Source organism: Mus musculus, chromosome 10 (assembly GCF_000001635.26).
Source record: "Mus musculus strain C57BL/6J chromosome 10, GRCm38.p6 C57BL/6J".
NCBI lineage: Eukaryota > Metazoa > Chordata > Mammalia > Rodentia > Muridae > Mus > Mus musculus.
Genome location: NC_000076.6, coordinates 74,594,111 through 74,614,302, shown reverse-complemented (window position 1 = coordinate 74,614,302; position 20,192 = coordinate 74,594,111). Strand labels below are relative to the sequence as shown.

General features: G+C 38.0%; 1 protein-coding gene across 33 annotated transcripts in view; it reads right to left on the bottom strand.

Annotated features, from left to right (window-relative positions):
- Pcdh15 (protocadherin 15) overlaps nt 1-20,192 on the bottom strand; it is a 1,553,555-nt gene that overhangs the window by 35,529 nt on the left and 1,497,834 nt on the right. For all 33 annotated transcript variants that reach the window (XR_001779427.2, XR_001779431.2, XR_001779430.2 and 30 more), the window contains one exon: nt 20,055-20,143. Coding sequence is in view for 16 of the 33 variants with exons in the window: in XM_017313785.2 (XP_017169274.1) it covers nt 20,055-20,143 (89 nt within the window). In the remaining 17 variants the exon portion in view is untranslated. The remainder of the gene's footprint in view (nt 1-20,054; nt 20,144-20,192) is intronic.

Below are 20,192 nucleotides of genomic sequence, written 5' to 3'. Positions count from 1 at the left end.
GATACAAAAAATGTGGTGCATTTACAGAATGGAGTACTACTCAGCTATTAAAAAGAATGAATTTGTGAATTCCTAGGCAAATGGATGGACCTGGCGGGCATTATCCTGAGTGAGGTAACCCAATCACAAAAGAACTCAAATGATATTTACTCACTGATAAGTGGATATTAGCCCAGAAACTTAGAATACCCAAGACATAAGTTAAAATTTGCAAAACACATTATACTCAAGAAGAATGAAGACCAAAGTGTGGACACTTTGCCCCTTCTTAGAATTGGGAACAAAACACCCATGGAAGGAGTTACAGAGACAATTTTGGAGCTGAGACAAAAGGATGGACCATCTAGATATTGCCATATCCAGGGATCCATCCCATAATCAGCTTCCAAACGCTGACACCATTGCATACACTAGCAAGATTTTGCTGAAAGGACCCTGATATAGCTGTCTCATGTGAGACTATGCCGGGGCCTAGCAAACACAGAAGTGGATGCTCACAGTCAGCTATTGGATGGATCACAGGGCCCCCAATGGAGGAGCTAGAGAAAGTACCCAAGGAGCTAAAGGGATCTGCAACCTTATAGGTGGAACAACATTATAAACTAACCAGTACCCCGGAGCTCTTGACCCTAGCTGCATATGTATCAAAAGATGGCCTAGTTGGCCATCACTGGAAAGAGAGGCATATTGGATATGTAAACTTTATAAGCCCCAGTACAGGGGAATGCCAGGGCCAAAAAGTGGGAGTGGGTGGGTAGGGGATTTGGGGGGTGGGTATGGGGGACTTTTGGGATAGCATCAGAAATGTAAATGAGGAAAATACCTAATTAAAAAATATAAACAAAGATTAAATTAAATGGTATGTTTTTATAACAGTCCGAGGGGTTATGGTCCCTAAATATTAGACTTAAACCCACTAATAATATTGGTTAAAAGAGTTCCACATATAAGAAAGAGTCTATGACATCAACTCAATTCAACACTGCAGTGCCTACTTGCTACTCAAAGTGATAGATTCACTGTTATTTTAATTTAAAAATCAAATGATGATTAAATTCATTCTTTCTTCTCCCCTCTGGTAGCCATCTGGAGGGAACTCACAGTATGATTTTATCCATCCCAACAGCTACCAAAGTATCTAAAATAGATCCTTGGTTCAACACTCTTGAGTTCAGGCTTAGACACTAAAGGAAAATAGAGGGTTAACACAGCTTTGGAGGAGGAATGCTTTGTGAGCTTTTCAAGAGACTCTAATGGACTTTGATTTGGACTGTTAAAACACACACCCTACATCTTTGGCTTCTCCTGGTTTCCTGCCTAGGTCTTGTTATGCTAATAACTCTTGTCTTAACTTTTCCCTCACATTTCTAGTGTAGGAGTTAGTCAAGAATTCCTTTCCTCCCTACAGCACTTTTGAGGTCCCCTAGATAGGCTCACTAGAGGGGCACCCCAACTGCCATGTCTGAAAATCCCACCCAACAGTATGAAGTCAGCTTTGGTCAGTGTCCTGATTCTTTGAATGGCACCTCTAAAGAGAGGAGGATAATAAGAAATAATAACAGGAGAGGACACAACCGACAGTTTATGCATAGGGACCTCAGTTCATGTCCTTGGCCATAAGCTGAAAATGTCCTTGGTTCTGTCTTGACTGGAGGCCCAAAACTTCCAGAAGTTCAGAGAATAGAGTCTTGGTGGAGATCCAACATTTCAGTTAGATGGGTCAACAACCTGATTAAGGGATCACCCTCAGAAAGGTGGGTACCCCTACAGCTATGCTAAAGAGATAGGAGGAATAATTAGCATTTTAATGAGATAACATAAAGCTCTTTCCCAGACTTCCCATTCTCTAGCACAGTAGCTGAGAAGGCTTTGTAAGTCTGCCTGCTTTTCTGCCTTACTCAGAAAATAGTGACTTTTCATTTTCTTTTCTAAGTATGTGCTTTCCTTAATGATTTGAGCTTCACTTTTTCTCTGAAGCTGTCCTCCCCCATGTAGCTCCTTATTGAGCATGTGACTGGCCTCCACACAGGCTTAACTCCAAAACCACAAGGCATTTTCCCTTTTCTGTTCCATATTTCTCTTCCAGGAACTTGCTAAGATTTACAGCTTGCCCATTCTGTATTTTTTCTTTTTCTTTTTTAAACTCAATAAAAGTGTCCTTGAGCTACCTTTGGGGTCCATTTTTAATTTTTTTTATTAACAAGACTAAGAACCGTAAAAGGGGTCCCTGATACCTCTAGTAATGCATAGTGATTCTTCCAGGTCTTCTTGACGTTTGCACCCACAGGGTGAGTCTTCTTGGAGAAACTCACAGCTGTACTCTGGTTGTGTCTTTCTATGTGTCCCTCTCTGTTTACAGTTAAAGTCTGTGTTAGAACACCAACTCTATTTCATTAAACAAAACAAATCTTCAATACACAATCCATGCAAGCCAGGCATGACCACACACACAGGCTTGCAATCCTAGGATTTGGGAGGTAGAGGCAGGGGAATCAAAGGCTCAAGGTCATCACAGATAATTTGGTCTAGATGAGAACTGTCTCAGGACAGACAGACAGAAAGAGAGATAGAGAAGGGGGAGAGGGATGGGGATGGGGGCTGGAAGGGGAAGGGGGAGGGAGAGAAAGAGGAGGGGGGAGGGAGAGAGAAAGGAGAGAGAGCAAGACAGAGACAGAGAGAGAGAGAGACAGAGAGACAGAGTGAGACAGAGAATGCAGCCCATGCTTCCTTGAATTGATCTTAATTGTGCTAGGATTATTGGTGCATGCTAGCATGCTGGTTAAATTTATCTGTAGATTAAATGCTCCTTCTGGGATACATCCTTGAAGTATTTCAGAGAGCAACATATTTGAAAATGTTGGGACATCTTGAAATAACATTGTTTCAAATATCAAACTGACCTACTTTCTGCTCTATTAAAAAATGCATTGCCTTAAGAGTCTAGCCTGTGCTATATTTTGCCCTTATTAAAGAAAAATTGCAATCTTAACTTTGGAAGAAATTTGTATAACAGCGCATGCTAGGAGATACTGCCAATTATAGTGAAATGTTTTGTTTGCTTGATTGATCTCTAACTTTGGTCGGCCAGACACTGGAAGCCTGTCTCATTAAGTGCGGCTTTCTTTTATAGCTGTCTTAGTCATTGCCTTCTTCACTTCTCAGGTTCTTTCTAGTGAGATTCCCCAAAGATCCTCCCAACATGGAGGACTCATGGAGAAGAGAAAGTTGATTTCCAAACATTGCACAATGCCTGACTGCAGTGTCCATGGATGGATAGGGAAAGGAGCCTCGACCCATAGTTCAAGATTTTCTTTTTCCCTGAGAGAGTTATACTCACAATAATAATAAAATCCCAATAGTCCCATAAAACACACAAAATGTGAGAGGGGCCTCCATGTCAAATCACTTTATAATTTTGTCATTTTGTAGGTAAAGATGACAGAGATACAGTAGGTATAGAATTCAGAGGTTTGGTTTTCAGTGTTCTATTCTTTTATATATCAGTTGCACAATATTAGATTAGTAATTATAAGTTTACAAAATTTCAAGTTCTTTAAATATAAAATACTTATGTTTAAATACAGCCAATTTATTTATTATATAAGTAAATAAAATATATTAAAAAATAGAAAATAGAAAATCATTGTCTGCATGGAATTGTGTGTTACTAAGTAAACAGGCTAAAATTCCTCCCTCCCACCCCAGTTTTTACTGGACAGACAGTGTTCCACAGATTTGATTGAAGTCAAACATCTGTATTAGGGAGCCTCTAGCTTAGATCCAATTGAAGATACTAATTAATTTGTGGAATTATTAAAATTAAAAAAAACCCTCCGCACTTCTCACTGGTACTGTTAATTCAAGAATCACAAACAATGTGGACATGTGGTTAAAGCATTATAAAAGGTGGCTGTGGATCCCAATGCCTTAGTATAGCGGTGCATAACTTACAGGTTGCATTAGGGATGTTTTGGTATGTTCCAAGAATATTTTTCTTATATGTGCACAGTGATTGCACATCATTCCAGAGAGAGGAAAGTTCAGTGAAATACTCAGAGTGATATGCTATTCAAAGTCAGGTTGAATGAGGGATGCTTCACTAATTCCTTCAAGGTTTCAGAGACGCCCCCCAATAAATGAAGCCTAAAAATAAACTGTAGCCCTTAAGATGAAATAATGTCTAATTTCTGAAGGACAGTTATGGTTAAATGTTTTCATTGCTCCCACAACATAGAAATCAATGTGAACTACACACCCCTTTTTGATATTCTGATTTAAGTGCTGTTGAAGGATGTCTAAAAACAAAATTGTTGGATCATAGCAGTGTTTAGTTTTTAAATGTTTTGAAAGAGTTCCTCCATGGTTTTTTTAATAGTAGCTATATCCTTTTAAATTACATTCATAGTTTCTATAACTATTCTACTTTCTGCACAACCCCACCAACACTACATTTTACTTTGAAGATATTCTAAAAATAAAACCTATCCTCAAATGGTGAAGGTAACTTCCTATTGTGACCTTGGCATGCCCATGCCATGGTTAGCTAAACTTCTGCTTCCTGTAGCTGTTGTCTATTTGTTCTTGAAGAATGCTCTTTTTGAGTCACTTGATCATTTTTATTGGGTTATCTTATATAAAATTTAATGTGGATAAAAGATTCAAATATAAAACTTGAAATCAGAAAAATCAGAAGGTCATATGGGAGGAAGTTCTTGGTACTAGTCTTAGCAATATTTTCCCTGAATGTCACACAAAAAGCACAGATAATGAAACAAACAAGCAAACATAAAACCATGGGACAAAGCAATCTACACAGTTTCTGAACCAATGAGAGATCAGCAGAGTGAAAGGCATATGAGAGGTATGTGTGAACTTGATATCTAGTGAGAGCAGGTTCCAAAAGAAAGTGTGAGATGTTTCGTGCACATGACCCCCTCACCCTTTCTCTCCCATGCTCTTCACTGTATAAAGAAATTGCCTTTGGAAGAACACAAAATTATACTTGAATTTCACTGAACTTATCACACAGGACAAAAGAAAAATGGCTGCCAATTTGAGTAAAAGGTGGATGTAAGGATGAAGATGAGGGGGATGGAGATGACGATGATGCAGACTGTGGGATAATGAAGAAGGAAGGAAGAGAAGCATGAAGAAAAGTAGGAAGAAAGAAGGGAAGGAAGAATTCATTTGGGCACCTTTAACAGAGCACTGTCACTTAGACACAAATCAATGCATAATTAAAACTACTATCTACTCCTCCTTAGAGCAAAAGAGCTCTTTCCCCTGCCCAGGTCTCAAGTGACCCAATGTGGACCACATTTTCACTTGTGCTCTCCAGTCACATTCTTACGGTGCTTGCTGCAGGCCCTTGTTACAGATAGTCTTGCTGTAGGCCTTTGGTGCTATCTGGCAACTGTGTTCCACCCTGATTTCTGTTCTCAACCTGATCCTGCAGCTTCAAAACTCTCCCAATTCATCTCTATGTGCTGAAGCTTGTTCAGTTCAGTTTCTAGCACCTGGGAGCTGCTGGCATGTGGGGAGCATTTTTATGGTAGCAACAGAGAACCCCTTGTCCTTCTCTTAATTGCTTCATGGTCACATAGACCATGCAATTGTCCTATCCCTCAGTCTTTGTAATTCTATGAATCCCACATTTTATATTGATGTAAAATTGCAATAATTTTTACTGCCTTTGACAGGAGTCTGTGTTCTTGGTATCAGTTTAGTCATTAAATTTGTAGTGAATAAGAACTCTAAGAACTTAGAAATTACAAGGGTGACTTTCAGAAGGTTTTTAGACAAATAGACTCTGGTACAACTGTTAAGAAACTATTCTGATATTAGGAAGCTTGAAGGTAAAACCAGGAACTGAAAAAGAGGGGGCGGGGTGGCGATATTTTTGATTATTGGATAAAAGACTGGGATCTGGGTCCCATCTCTGATTACAATGGAGAAACATCCTCAAGTGTTCAAAAGATCATAAGCTTACTACCAAGGCAAGGTGTTCTGATGAACAAAGAACAAAGAGACAGTATTTCCCCATCCCTTAAGACAATGCACATACCAGCAGCCAAATGTGGTCAACATTATCTAGAAATGACCCCCATGACTCTGTCAGGGATGCTGTCTGTTCCAGAGACACAAAGAAATAGTATAAAGTCCACTAAACACGTGGGCTGGCATAGTGCTCTCTAGGCTATTGCTCTCTCTAGCTCTCTTACCTTTCTAGTGTGCTTCTCGTGTTCTGTATAACTATGCTTGTCTTCTATATCAAGCTCTATGTGTCTCAATTGCATTAATTTAATGGAGAACACAAGGACTAGGGAATAGGGAAGAGTCAGAGTGACATCCCAGCAACACACACACTTACTGAAGAACTATTCAGTGATAAAAAGAGATGATCTATATAGCCCTGAAAGGGTGGAGCAACCTTAGATTTTTATGAAGGAAGTCAACTTGAAAAGGCTGCACACTGAATAACTCCATTGTCCTTCGGTTTCCATGGAGATGGTTTTAGAACTCCTTGGGAATTGCAAAGTCTGTGGATTTTCAAGTTCTTTGTGCAAAATGTCATAGCATTTGCATTTAATCTATTCACCTCCTGACAAATGACTTGAACCATCTTTTACCTGACTAATTATAACTAATACAATGCATATGCCATGCAGATAGCTGCTGCACTAGTTTGTCTATACATGCTCAATATAAATGATGTTTTTGTAGGTTGGTTAAATAGATACATAAGGGAAAGTTTACATTACATTCTGGACCCAACAAAAACACAAATATAAAAAGCAAAGAGTATGTTCTAGGGATTGGCTAAGGGAAGTTTGACATTAAAATGTTGTACACAAATCATTACACTTGAATCAGACAGTTAGAAACATATTTTTCTAACAGTGAATGAGATCTGGGTCCTTACATGAGCTACAAAGTGACTTAAAATGAATGACAGATTGATTGGCATCTCCTCTTTCATTTCACATGTGTCATTTACTATGGGTCAGGCTCTGCTTGACTCATCACGAAAATTTTAACCACTCAAGGAGTATCTAACCTATCTCATCTCCCTTCAAGAGTGAAGCCAAAGGAAAGGTCAATGTCCTGAGCCAGCATCAGTTTCCAGGAGGAACAAGAACACACAGATGTCAGATCCCTCTGCATATGAGGGGGAATGTCTGATAGGATAAAGTGGTATGCAACAGAAGTACTCATCTAGAAATCAGATTAGTCCTCTATGGTGATGAGACCAGTTCACAATTGACAATCCATCTGATCACCTGTTAGGGTACCAGGAGACAATGATGGGTCAGTGATGTGCTGGACTTAACTAAATTTACTTAATTATTGTGATGACTTGTATATTCTCAGGCTAGGGAGTGGCACTATTAGAAGGTGTGGCCCTATTGGAGTTAACATGGCCTCATTGGAATAGGTATGTCACTATGGGTATGGGTTTTAAGACCCTCATCCTAGCTGCCTGGAAGCCAGTATTTTGCTAGCAGCCTTCAGATGAAGACATAGAACTCTCAGCTCCTCCTGCACCATGCCTGTCTGGGTGGCTGCTATGTTCCTCCCTTGATGATAATGGACTGAACCTCTGAACCTGTAAGCCAGCCCCAATTAAATGTCCTTATAAGAGTTGCCTTGGTCATGGTTCACAGCAGTAAAATCCCAACTAAGACAATTATCAATTATGAGTACTTTTTGTCTTCTATTGGAACCTAAATCTCATGGCAGCAGCTAGAAGGTAGATTTCTTCTAGAAAGCTAGAAGGTCTGCTTTCCCTCATTCATCTCTTTAGTCGTCATTCTTGGGATGGCTGGTCTAGCTTAGCGTGTTGAAGCTGCAGGAGCAAACATTGCTTAAATCCATAGAATGTATTAGGCACAGAGTGAGTCATAATGTAAATTCTGAATTAGTGTTAATTATGATGGCTCAAATGTATAGAATACACCATAAGGTTGCTTATATTGATAACCCTGGCAAAGACATGCTCTTGGAAAATCTCCATTATTTCCTTTTAACATTCTCTAAAAAATGTTTAATAAATTCTAGTGGTGTTTGAAGCATAGAAGTAAAATGTATAAAATATATATGAAGTCAGAACAAGGTTAATCACAAAATCTTATGAATAAAGGTTTTTAGTCAATTAGTACTTTAAAGTTGAAGAAATAAACATTAATCATTAGGTAATATGACCCATCATGTGTTCTTTGAGAAAGACATTTCATATTGAATGAGTGTGTGAATTTAATAATATGAATTCCAATGTGAAAAAGAATGCATTTGCATAAGACTCAGAATGTGTACAGATGCGTAAGAGATGACATGAAATAAGTGTGTTTCATCAAAACTGACAGTAATTCCTGCTATATGTTCATTTATCAGATAGTTACATATAAGTGAGCATACTGAGGACTTTTTTATACTGAAAATACTCCCTGTGATATTAATGATGAATGTATTAATGTACAGAGTTAATAGTCTTAGTTACCCCTTCTTCAGTATGAATAAATACAACGATTACATATATAATACATATGTATGTATGTATATATATATATATATATATATATATATATATATATACTATGCATGTGCACTTATAAATATACACATATTTACCATACATAGGCAAATGTCAACCACTTGTCTATGCATTTGACACACAGGAAAGAACTATAATACCATCAAAACTATCCTGACTTTGTAAAGTTAATACAAATACTGTAAGACTGGTGTAAGATACTACATTGTATATCATTGACTGTTTCTTGTATGGTCATGGAATATTTGTCTTAGTTTCACTAGTTTGAACACAGAGCTTCTGGTTTGTACTGTTTTAATACGAGGATTTATTCAACATTCTGAAAATTCAACAATGGTGCTTGCTCATGGTCATGAACACATGCCATTGGGTGACTGTATTTCTTAAGTCACTACAGGATACTTTAGCATCACATAGATTTAGACGGAGCAAAAATAAACGAGAGAATAACTGTAGTACTTATCTAAAAAGATTGAATTGAAGATGACTGGCCCATAGCATAAAGAAACATTGTCCTGGACTTAAGTTCTCAGCAGTAACATGGCTATTTAAAAAACAAATACTATTGTTAGCAGGGGCCTGAGAGTAGGATTCCCACAAGGAATTCTGGGGTTGGATGGCTAGAAGTACAGCGCTGTGACGCTGATCTAATATTTAGAGCCAGTGTGAGAGAGGAGATCATCACTCCATCAGCATCATGTATGAAAAGTGGCTTCATTCTGCTCTAATAGGCATTGATGTGCAATATGAATGGAGCAGGAAGAACCTGTGACCTATACCCTCCTTTTCTAGGTCTTCTCTAATCCATTTTTTGAAGGTTGAGAATGTCTTACTTTATTCTCCAGGGTGGCCTTCAACTCACAGTCTTCTGCCTCAGCCTCACAGTGCTGAACTAACAGGTCTGTACCCCCATGCCTGACTTCCTTAATCTTTCAAAGGCTTCTGCCTATTCATATTATATTTTACATTAAGAAAAGCATTTTATATAACTCACAGGAATTGATGCATAGAAAAGTAAGGTGTTTGTCTAAAAAGAACACACAGGTTCTGGCTCCAGGAGGTCCCAGATTAGAGTCAAAGTAAAGAACTTTCAAAGACGAGGACAGGGATTACATTTCATTCTGAGGAGAGAGACAGACAACACAGACAGGCAAAGCCCAGCAAGAGAAGGGACCACATGCTGTAACAGGGATATAACCCCATGTCTCATGTAACACACAATGTGTCCCACAAAAGCTTTCAACAAACCTAACCATCCCCTATGAAGGTGAAGATTTGAAATAGAAAAGCCTTCTCTATTTTCTTCAAAGTTATTCTGAATCTAATACCAACAATTTTCAGTTTGTTCCATAAAACAAAAAGTGAAGAAACAACTACTAAAGCCATTCCACAAAATAATGTTATCATGTTACCAAAACCCAACATGATGCAACAGCAGCAGCAGCAGCAGCAGTGACAACAGCAACAGCAAAAAGAACACCAACAAAACCACAGGCCAATAAATGCAAAAATTCTCAAATGAACAAGAATCTTTCTGAGGATGCAAGGCTGGTTCAACACACAAAAATTCATATTATGTGGACAGACAAATCTTGATAGATACAGAAACAGAATATGAAAATGTTCAACAGGCCTTCATGACCAAAGTCATGGCAGAAATAGATGGAGTATGCTTGTAGAAAATAGACTTTCTCAGCTACTTATCTATTACTGTGATAAAATATCATGACTGGGGTACCATACAAAAGAACACATTTAGTTTGGGATTCATGGCTTTAGATAGTTAGAGTTCATGAGCATGAACAATGGTGGGGGAGCCTGGAAGGAGGCAGGCAGGCAAGGTACTGGAGTAGTAGCTAAGAGCTCACATCTTGAGACACAACCACAAAGCACAGAGGAAGAGACACTGGGGATGGTGTAATTAGTCTGAAACCTCAAAACTCACCCCCAATGACACAGCTCCCCTCAAACAAGGCCACACTTCCCAATCCTTCCAAGCAGTCTATCAACTGAGGATCAAAATTCAGGAAAAAGAAATCTATGGATGCCATTTTTATTTGAACCATCACAACATAATGGAAATTATGCCAAATGGGGAAAAACTAAAAGCATTGTCTCCAGAAGCAGGAATGGACTACGGATATACACTTTTTTCTGTTTTATTCAACAATGTGCTTGAAGTCATAGGTAGAACAATAAGATGAGAGAAATACACAAATTAGTTGGAAGTTAGAGAATATGACATCAAGCTGTCCCTCTTTGCAGATGGCAGGATTCTATACTTAAAAGACTCTTTAGAACCTAAAAAAAAAAATCTTCATAGATATATTAGAAAGTTTCCATAAGATGGCAGGTTACAGTTATCAGTAGTCTTCACATATTCTCACAATTAACTCACAAGAGAAGATATTAGGAAACTTATCTCATTCATAATAGCTTTAAAAAAAAGTACAATTGAATACATCTAAGCAAGAAAGTGAAAGATCCCTGCAGTGAAAACTTCAGGACACTGCAAAAAAGAAAGCAAAGATGAATTTGGCAGAATCAATGGCATGGAAATAGCTATGTTGCCAGAAGTAATTTGCATATTCAATAAGATTCCCACCCAAATGCCAATGTTATTTTTCATAAAACCAAGAAAAAAATAATCCAAGAATTCATATGGGTCCACAAAAGTAAACGCCAAAGAAATGCCAAGGATAAAGAACACAGACAGAGGTGTCATGGCACATGGTCTCCAATTACACTACAGAGCTTTAGCAACCAGCAAAGTCAGCCTGATACAGGCATAAGAAGACAGGCAGACTGATGAAAACAAATTGAGAAGCCAAATATAAGCTGGCATAGCTAGGAGAACCCATACATAGCTGTGTCCACCTGACATTTGGCAAAGGTGTTAGCAACATGCAGTAGGAAAAAGAGTATCCTTAATAATGCTGGAAGAAAACCCACCATTGAAGAATGAACTCAGATCCATATCTTTGGGAGTGCTTTTTTCCCTCTGCCAGTGGGACTGTAAACCAGTGGAAACCTCATGGAAATCAGTGTGGAGATTTCTCAAAAATTCAAAATAGAACTAACCCATGACCCAGTTATGCCATTCCTGGACAACATCCAAAGGTAGATTTTCTTTTAAAAAAAGTAATAATGTATAGTTATAAAGAAAAATGAGATCATAAAATTTACAGGAAAATGGATGGACACAAAATGTTAAATGAGGTGACTGGAAGTCAGGAAAAATAGTAACAACACCACCAACCAACCACCAACCACCCAACCAAAACAACAACAAACCCAGCATATTCTCTCTCATTTGCAGATCCTAGCCCATATGTAATGTTGGTGTGTGTGTGTGTGTGTGTGTGTGTGTGTGTGTAGTCTTAAAAACTAGAAAGCACCAAGAGAGGGCAAGAACAGGTTATGAGGAAGGAGAATAGAGGCAGGAAGAGGGAGGCAGGGCAAGGGATCATACGGACCATGAAAGATACAAAGAGATTAGAAAATGGCAGTAGCAGGGAGGTAGGGCATCTAGTGAGACATACTTTGATTGATTGCCCCCTGCCCCATAGATCTAAGCCTTTTATGCTGATTTAATATAAAAATAAAAAAGTCAGGTTTGATGAAATGAATTTCCTTCCATCAATTTCTGGCTCCTGGATTTCCAGAAGGCCAGTAAGACAAACAGACAAACAAATGAATAATAAAGAACCTTCCCCCTCCCCCCATTAAAAAAAAAAACTTGACAAAGCAACATGAGCCCAATGAGATACTATTGAATTCATTTAGTGTTAGCCATGGACTGCTGAATAAAGGATCTGCTCACTGTCTTGCTGCTCTGTGGTATCTGGGAGGCTCTGTAGTGACTGCTCAAGTCTCTTGTGTTTGCTCTGTGGTGTATGGAAGGCTCTGTAGTGATTGCTCACTGTCTGTTTGCTCTGTGGTATCTAGAAGGCTCTGTAGTGATTGATCACTGTCTTGCGGTTTCTCTGTAGTGTATGGAAGGATCTGTAGCCTCTCTATTATTTGCTTTCATTGTGAGCACAGGTACTGAGGATCCATTTTCAGGGTTCATGTTTGCACAACAAACACTTTACCAATTGATCTGTCTCCCTACCCTGACATTTTCCCATTCTTGTTTTTCAGTCGTGTGTATGCTATGGCCCATGCGTGGAGGTCAGAGGAAAGCCTTGATATCAGTCCTTATTTCCCACCCTGTCTGAGACAAATTCTCTGGTTACCATTATTGCTTGTTTGTTCATTTGATTTGGTTACTATAGAAGCCCAGCAATGCATGCTTCTGAGGAGTCTTTCATTTTCTTTTATTTTCCTCTACTAATTTTTTTCAATGTATCTTATCCAGATATACTGTCTAAGTCACTATAAACTATTTCATTCTCTTTGGAGAGAGATGGCCTGGTTCATTAAGAATAATTCGATGTAGTGGCCAATACACAGGAGACATAAATAAAAGCATCTACCACCCTATTTATCGTTACTGATACAAATGGAGTTTTTTAAGTGCAAGTGGTTGAATTTCTGTCTGAGCTATTGCTCAGACAGAAAAAAAAACATGAATAAACCATAGATATTTAAGAGAAAAAACCATAAGCATGATTCAGAGGATACAGAATCGATAGCTGCTGTTCAGAACACAGTCCTGAGTAAAAGATTCATTGATTTGACACTCTCTGACTTGGGTTGCATTATAAAATAATATGCTGTTCTATTTGACACAATTTCTGGATTTCAGAGCATAAAACATCACAATGCTAAATTATTCACTTTGTATCTATGGAAAGTGAGATACTTCACAGGGGTCACTGTACTAGTTCATCTCTGAAAAGGGACTATGCAGCTCACAGAACAGTGGCTAGCACTGCACCCATTTTCATAGCAAAATTGCCCCCTACCTAGTACTTAGAGTAGTTGGTGCAAATGCTTGAAAAAAAAAAGCTGAACTGAATAATCTAATATTTGGAGAGAATAAAACAGGCTGATGATACTTAGGGCTGGCTATTCCATATTTTTTTCTCCCTTAATTTTCAAGGTATTTTAAAAATGAAAATCCAGTAAAATAGACAACTCGAAAAAGGACATTTTCTTGTTGTTTTGGGGGTTTGTTGATTCTGGTGACTATGGAGAGTGCTCAGGAGATAAAAATGCTTCTCTTAGAAGTAAGATAACCCAAATTCAATTTCCCAGGACTCATGCAAATGTTAGGGATGGCCTCCTGTGCCTGTAACCTCTGCATCCTGAGGTAGAGACTGGTGAACTGGGGAGCTCACTGGCTGTCCAGCCTAGCCAAAGTAGAGAGTTTCAGAGTTAGCAAGAGACCCTGCCTCAAAAAGTAACATGGAGCAATAGAGCAGAACTGCCAATATCCTTTGCACGCATGCACATGAGTGTGTGCACCCACAAACATGGATGCCTATGCTCTGCTTATGTGCATACACACACACACACACACACACACTCACACACACACACACACACACACACAACATATACTCACACATCACAGTGATTCCTATAAAATACACCACTTAAACATAACAGCTAAGCACTTAATGTTGTTTTAATCTATTAATGCTATATTGTTCAAGAAGCATAGAAAGGTAGAGTAGATGTTTAATTTTTTTCTCTTTTTACATCTAATCAAAAAGCTAATCAATTTGCTATATTTCTGTAAATGTATTTCTCCCAACAGGGACTGATACAGTTTTGATTATAAGACTTCAGAGTAGAGAGGATGGATGAACGGTGACTGTCATGGATGTTTAAAAAAGAATACAATCTTAGAATAAGTAATGCAAACAAACAGGGTACCCTACAGGAATTTTTACACAGTTATCTAGTGGGAGCTTTAAACAGTAAGACCAAATTGATTTTCATTTTTAGTTTGTCTGTTATGATTTTTATTTTTGTTTTTTTTCTCATTTTGTTGGTTTAATAACTGTCAGTTATTAAAATTCTACCATAGGATACTTTTAGTACAAACTAGATATACATATGCATTTACTTGTATTATATCTCAAAGAGGATATTACTTCCTGCACATGGTGATTGATGTAAAATGCTTTCTAAAGGTAATTATATATTAATTTTCAATCCAGGAATGAAATATGACTTCTTATAAACAATGAGTTTCAAATACCCCAATCTTCTTGCAAATGGAAGGGGTCCATCCTTCCCTGCTAAAATAAAGTAAAAACTTAATATTTCAGAATAAGAAATAAGTAAGTCCCTTTTGTGTTGAAAGAAAAATAATTACCAAGAATGTTGTGGTCTTTGTTTTTGTCACTGTGGCAAAACACCTGAGTAGATCAACTTAAAGAGAAACATTAGTTTTTCCCTGACATTTTCTGTTCGTAGCTGGCTGGCTCTCTTTTTAGGTGTGGAGCAAGGTACACATGTCATGGTGGAAAGGCATGTGTGGAGGATGAAAGCTGCTCACATTATCCCTGCAGAGAAGGAGAGACAGATGCTGGGAGGACAGTGGTGACATGAATCCTTCGATTCGCTAAAATCATGAATAACATAAAACTGTCCACTCCTGCTTTCACTAAGTATAACACCAATAACACAAGAACACAAAGATGTAGATAAAAATCAGAAAGTAGGAAGTCAAAGCATTGCCCTCTACAAAGGATATGATTCTCTCTCTCGAAGCCTTAGAGATGCCACCTAAAGCCTTTTAGACCTAATGAAAACTTTCAACAAAGTGGCAGCACATAAGATCAATGTACCCAAGTCTGTGTGTGGCCTTCCTATCTAGTGGCAACAATGATACCAATGAAGAAATGATGGAAAAAAGCTGCTCAAAATTACTACACACACACACACACACACACACACACACACACACACACACACACACAAATACTAAACCTAGCCAAGGAAGCAAATGACCTTCACAATGAAACTTTGAAACACTCAAGGGAGTAACTGAAGAAGACACTAGATATTGATTGGGAAGATCTTTCATGTGCCAGATTGGAAGAGAAATTACTGGGAAAACTGGCACCACATGAAACATTCTATAGATTCAATATAATTCTTACCACCCAAATCATTTCCACAGACATAAACAGAAAACTTTTAAAATTCATTTGGATATGCAACATTTAGAAGGCTAAAGAACCCCTGAACAGAAAGCATAATGCCAAAGGTATTTCCATCTCTCTTTTTGAGTTACACTGAAGAGCCATTGTGATAAAACAAACAAACAAAAAAACCACATGGTACTGGCACAAAAACAGGCATGTTAATAGTGGAATAAAATAAAAGACTCAGATGGAGACTGTTGCAGATACATTCAATTATTATTATTTTTCTTTACAAAGATGTAAAGAGTCCTCATTGGAGACTGGACAAACGGTGCTGAGAACACCTCACTGGAAGCCGGACAAATATGCTGAGAACACGGGATACCTACAGATAAAAGGATGAATCCAGATCCCTTGATTCTCATCTTGTACCAAGATAAACTCCAAATGGATCAAAAACTACAACGTAACGCAGCCCCAAAAGTGCTAGAGAAAAAAGCAGGGGAAACAGGCTAAGACACATTGTCCAGTGGCTCATACAATAAGGCCTTAATGACAAACAAGACAACACAAAACTAAAATCATCTGTATAGTAAAGGAAATAACTAATAAAGTAAACAGGCAGCCTATAGACCAGCACAGAAGCTTTGCCAGTTATACATGTTATAGAGGATTAGTATCTAGACTATAAAAAGAACTAAAACCAAAAAACCCAATCACTAAGAAAACAAACAGCCTAAGCAAAAATAGGCTGAGGAACCGAACGGAATATTTGAAAGGGGAAATACAAATGGCCAATTAACGTTTTAGAATTGTTCGGCATTGTCAGCTGCCAGGGAAACTCATGCTACCAATACTCTGAGATGCTTCTCTGCCATGGTCACAGTGACTATCCTCAAGAAAAGATGAGCACAAATGTTGGCCTGGGTGTGGATAAAGAAGAATGTAATGTAATTCAGGCCCTGACAGACAAAGGCCACGTGTTCTCTATTATATGTGGATTGTAACTTATAATTTTTAATATATGTGTGGAGTAAGGGAAGATAGAAGCCAGAAAATTAGGAAGGGCCCATGTGACCAGAGAAAAATTACTTAAACCTAACACACTCAAATAGTTGAATCACAGTAGATATGGTCACATGTCAAAATAGATGAATCTGGAGGATGTTAGGCCAAAGGAAGCAAGCCAGTCACAAAAGGTGACACATATGTTTCCTTCCACTCCACAGCATGAGTTAAGAGGTCAATTTCACAGTCTTAGGAGCAGAGTGTGGGCACCAGGACCAGCAGATGAATGTATGGGACAGCTGTTAGTTAATGGATATAGAATTTTTTCTATGAGTTGAAAAAGTTATGGTGTATGTTCAACAACAATATACTTAAAGATACGGATGATGGTAAAATTGTGTGTGTTTATGTGTGTATATGCGTATGTATATGTATGTGTATGTATGTGTGTGTATGTATGTGTGTATATATATGTGTATGTGTGTGTTTATGTGTGCGTATACATGTATGTATGCATGTGTGTATGTGTGTGTTTGTATGTATGTGTATGTATGTGCGTGTTTATGTGTGTGTATATGTGTGCGTATACATGCATGTATGCATGTGTGTATGCATGTGTGTATGTGTGTGTATGTATGTGTATCTGTGTATGTATGTATGTATATATATATGTGTGTGTATGTGTGTATATGTGTGTGTATGTGTGTGTTTATGTATGTGTGTATGTATGTGTGTGTTTATGTGTGCGTATACATGTATATATGCATGTGTGTATGCGTGTGTGTATGTGTGTGTATGTATGTGTATCTGTATATATATGTATGTGTATATGTGTGTGTATGTATGTGTGTATATATGTGTGTTTGTGTATGTGTGTGTATGTGTGTGTTTGTGTATGTGTGTATGTATGTGTGTGTGTGTTATTTTTAGCAGAATGGAGATAAAAGGAAAGCAGGCACACACACATCTACCTTGTCTAAGAATATGTAATTCTCTAAGAGTCAACAAGATGTCTTCATTCCACGTTTGAAAATGAGAAAGTACAACTTCAAGAATTACATATGCTACCAGAGGCCAGGAAGCTCTAACCGTATTCAAACATATACACATGAATTAATAAACTGCTCTCTGGTACAAAGCTTTGCTCCCTTAAAACACTGTACAAAAGCCTGGTCCCTCTCTGTCAGAACCCACTGACTTCATCTACCAGCCCAGTTTACACAGAACAATAATCACTCTGTGTGCTCTTGATTTTTATCACCTTACCTAATTTAGTTCTCTCAACATCAGCCATGTAAGCCTTATTAGCCCTTATCAACAAATGTTAAAACTGAATCTGGGAAAGGCCATTACAAGTAAAATACCTTAATGTCAAAGTTTCCTTTGCAATTATACATGTATCTCAGGATCTCAGGGCTTTCCATTTACACCGTTAAATCTTATAAACACTTAAGGAATTATGCATCTGTCTCATTACTTTGGGTTTCAGTTTAACACATTTTGTTTCAATACAATGGGAAGAGCACAGTGATTGTATGGGTTAAATATGCAGCCAACAAAGTACATCAAATGCCTCCTAAAACTGGAGGGAAGCCAGCATTGAGTCACATTAATAGATTATAATCTAATGAGATTATAATCAAAGGAGAAGTGGACAAATTACAGGAACATTAAAGAATACTTGGAGAACAAAGTAAAACAGATGAAATAGCTAGTGGGGAGACAGGGTATCGCTGTTTTTGTTTTTTCTTTCAGTTAGTGTTATGAGAGAGCATGTGTCTATACATGGAACAAAAGTAGCTAAGAAACAACGACACCCCCCTTCCCCATTTCTCAGGTGCCATCAGCCAATATTACAATGGGGTTTATCTGTCCATGAAGTGCAGAGGTAAATAAAATACTCTATTCTACCTGTGGCTAGTGATAGTCCTTGCCCCACGAGGCATTTGTGTGTCATCAAATGTTAAAAGGGCAAAACCTGAAATAATCTCCACAAGGTACGCAAGGGAACATGGCATGTGCTAGACAGGCTCTACTGTATGTCACTCAGTGTTTATTGTTAAGAAAGAAACTATCTACATATCTGAAGATTTTTCCTATGCATTTAGACCTAGGGTTTCTCTCTCTCTCTCTCTCTCTTTCTTTCTCTCTCTCTCTCTCTCTCTCTCTCTCTCTCTCTGTGTGTGTGTGTGTGTGTGTGTGTGTGTTTTCTGCAAGAGTTGGTGTTGATCTGCCTGGATCCAACAGAAGGCACAGATATGAACACAAGAAGTAGAAAGTGGTAACAGGCTAAAGGGGCAACTGTGGCTTGATAATCCTTGACAACACCAGAACATTAAAGAACAGAAAGTTAATAAGAAATAGCAAGCCAGTATGGAGCGAACATTACACCCTAGCACATAGGAACCTGAAGCAGGGACCATTAAGAGTTCAAGATAAAAAATAAAAAAAAAATATTAAAAAAAGGTTCAATATCAGCCTGAAGTCCAGAGAGAGACTCACAAGTAGTTCACCACAAGCATAAAAATAGATCAATGATGACAATTATATTTAAGTCAAACATGACAAATGAAGTTGTTACCAAACTGATGTTAAGGAAGTAGAGAACAGAAAACTGATAAGCTAATGTCACGTTTTAAGATTTACTTATATTTGTTTATTTAAATTTGAAAGCAGAAAGGAGATTGGTTCCATGTACCGATCTGGGAAGAAGGACTAAGAGATCCTGTGAATCACCCTTGTCTATCTTCAGAGTCTAAAAGTGAGATTAAAAATTTAAGTGCAGGACATACAAATATAAAACATCCCACTCAAGAGGTGGCCTTGTAATGACACTTATAACATTCTATAGAGCTACAGCTTCTGAGAAACAAACCTGAACATTTTGTGATGCTAGGACATTGCCCATAGCACAAGCAGAACGGAACTCAGGTATGGCTGACCTATAAGCTATTCCTTCTAAACTTGAGCTGTATAAAGTCTTTGTTAGCCTTAAATGATTGACATTCATTACTTATGACCCTCTCAGTGTGGGATCAGATCCAACCATTGAAGGTAAATCTTTCTCTGACATCATGGAACAATGGAGAGCAAACAACCAAACGGTCAGACAACATGGACTTCATTTTTGGATGACCTTGGATGGCCGTTCCAAGGCACATATTCAAAGCATGTGTCTCATACTTGCTTATGCTGCACTCTGTAGACTTGTCAATGCATCAAAGCATTTTAAACCCTGGGCTAGCCTTAGTCTAATGTCCGCTGTTACCGGAAGGTACTTTCAGAACCTTTATCTACTTCTAGTGAAACTTTACAGCTTGGGAAAAGAATAAGCAAAATTAGCATGAAGAAAGTATTTTCAAAACCTAATTTGAATATTGTAATTTAAATGGTTCAAACTAAGATTATAGTTATATGGAGAAAATCTATTAACAAACAAAATCCTTTACTCTGTAAGGTCTTCTATCTTCTTTTCCACTAGTGTAGGGGGCACATTGGAGACAATGACCTGCATATCCAGTTGATTGACCACGGAGACCTGAAAAGTGAAAATAGAATGTATTTAATTCCTAATTGTGGAAATTACC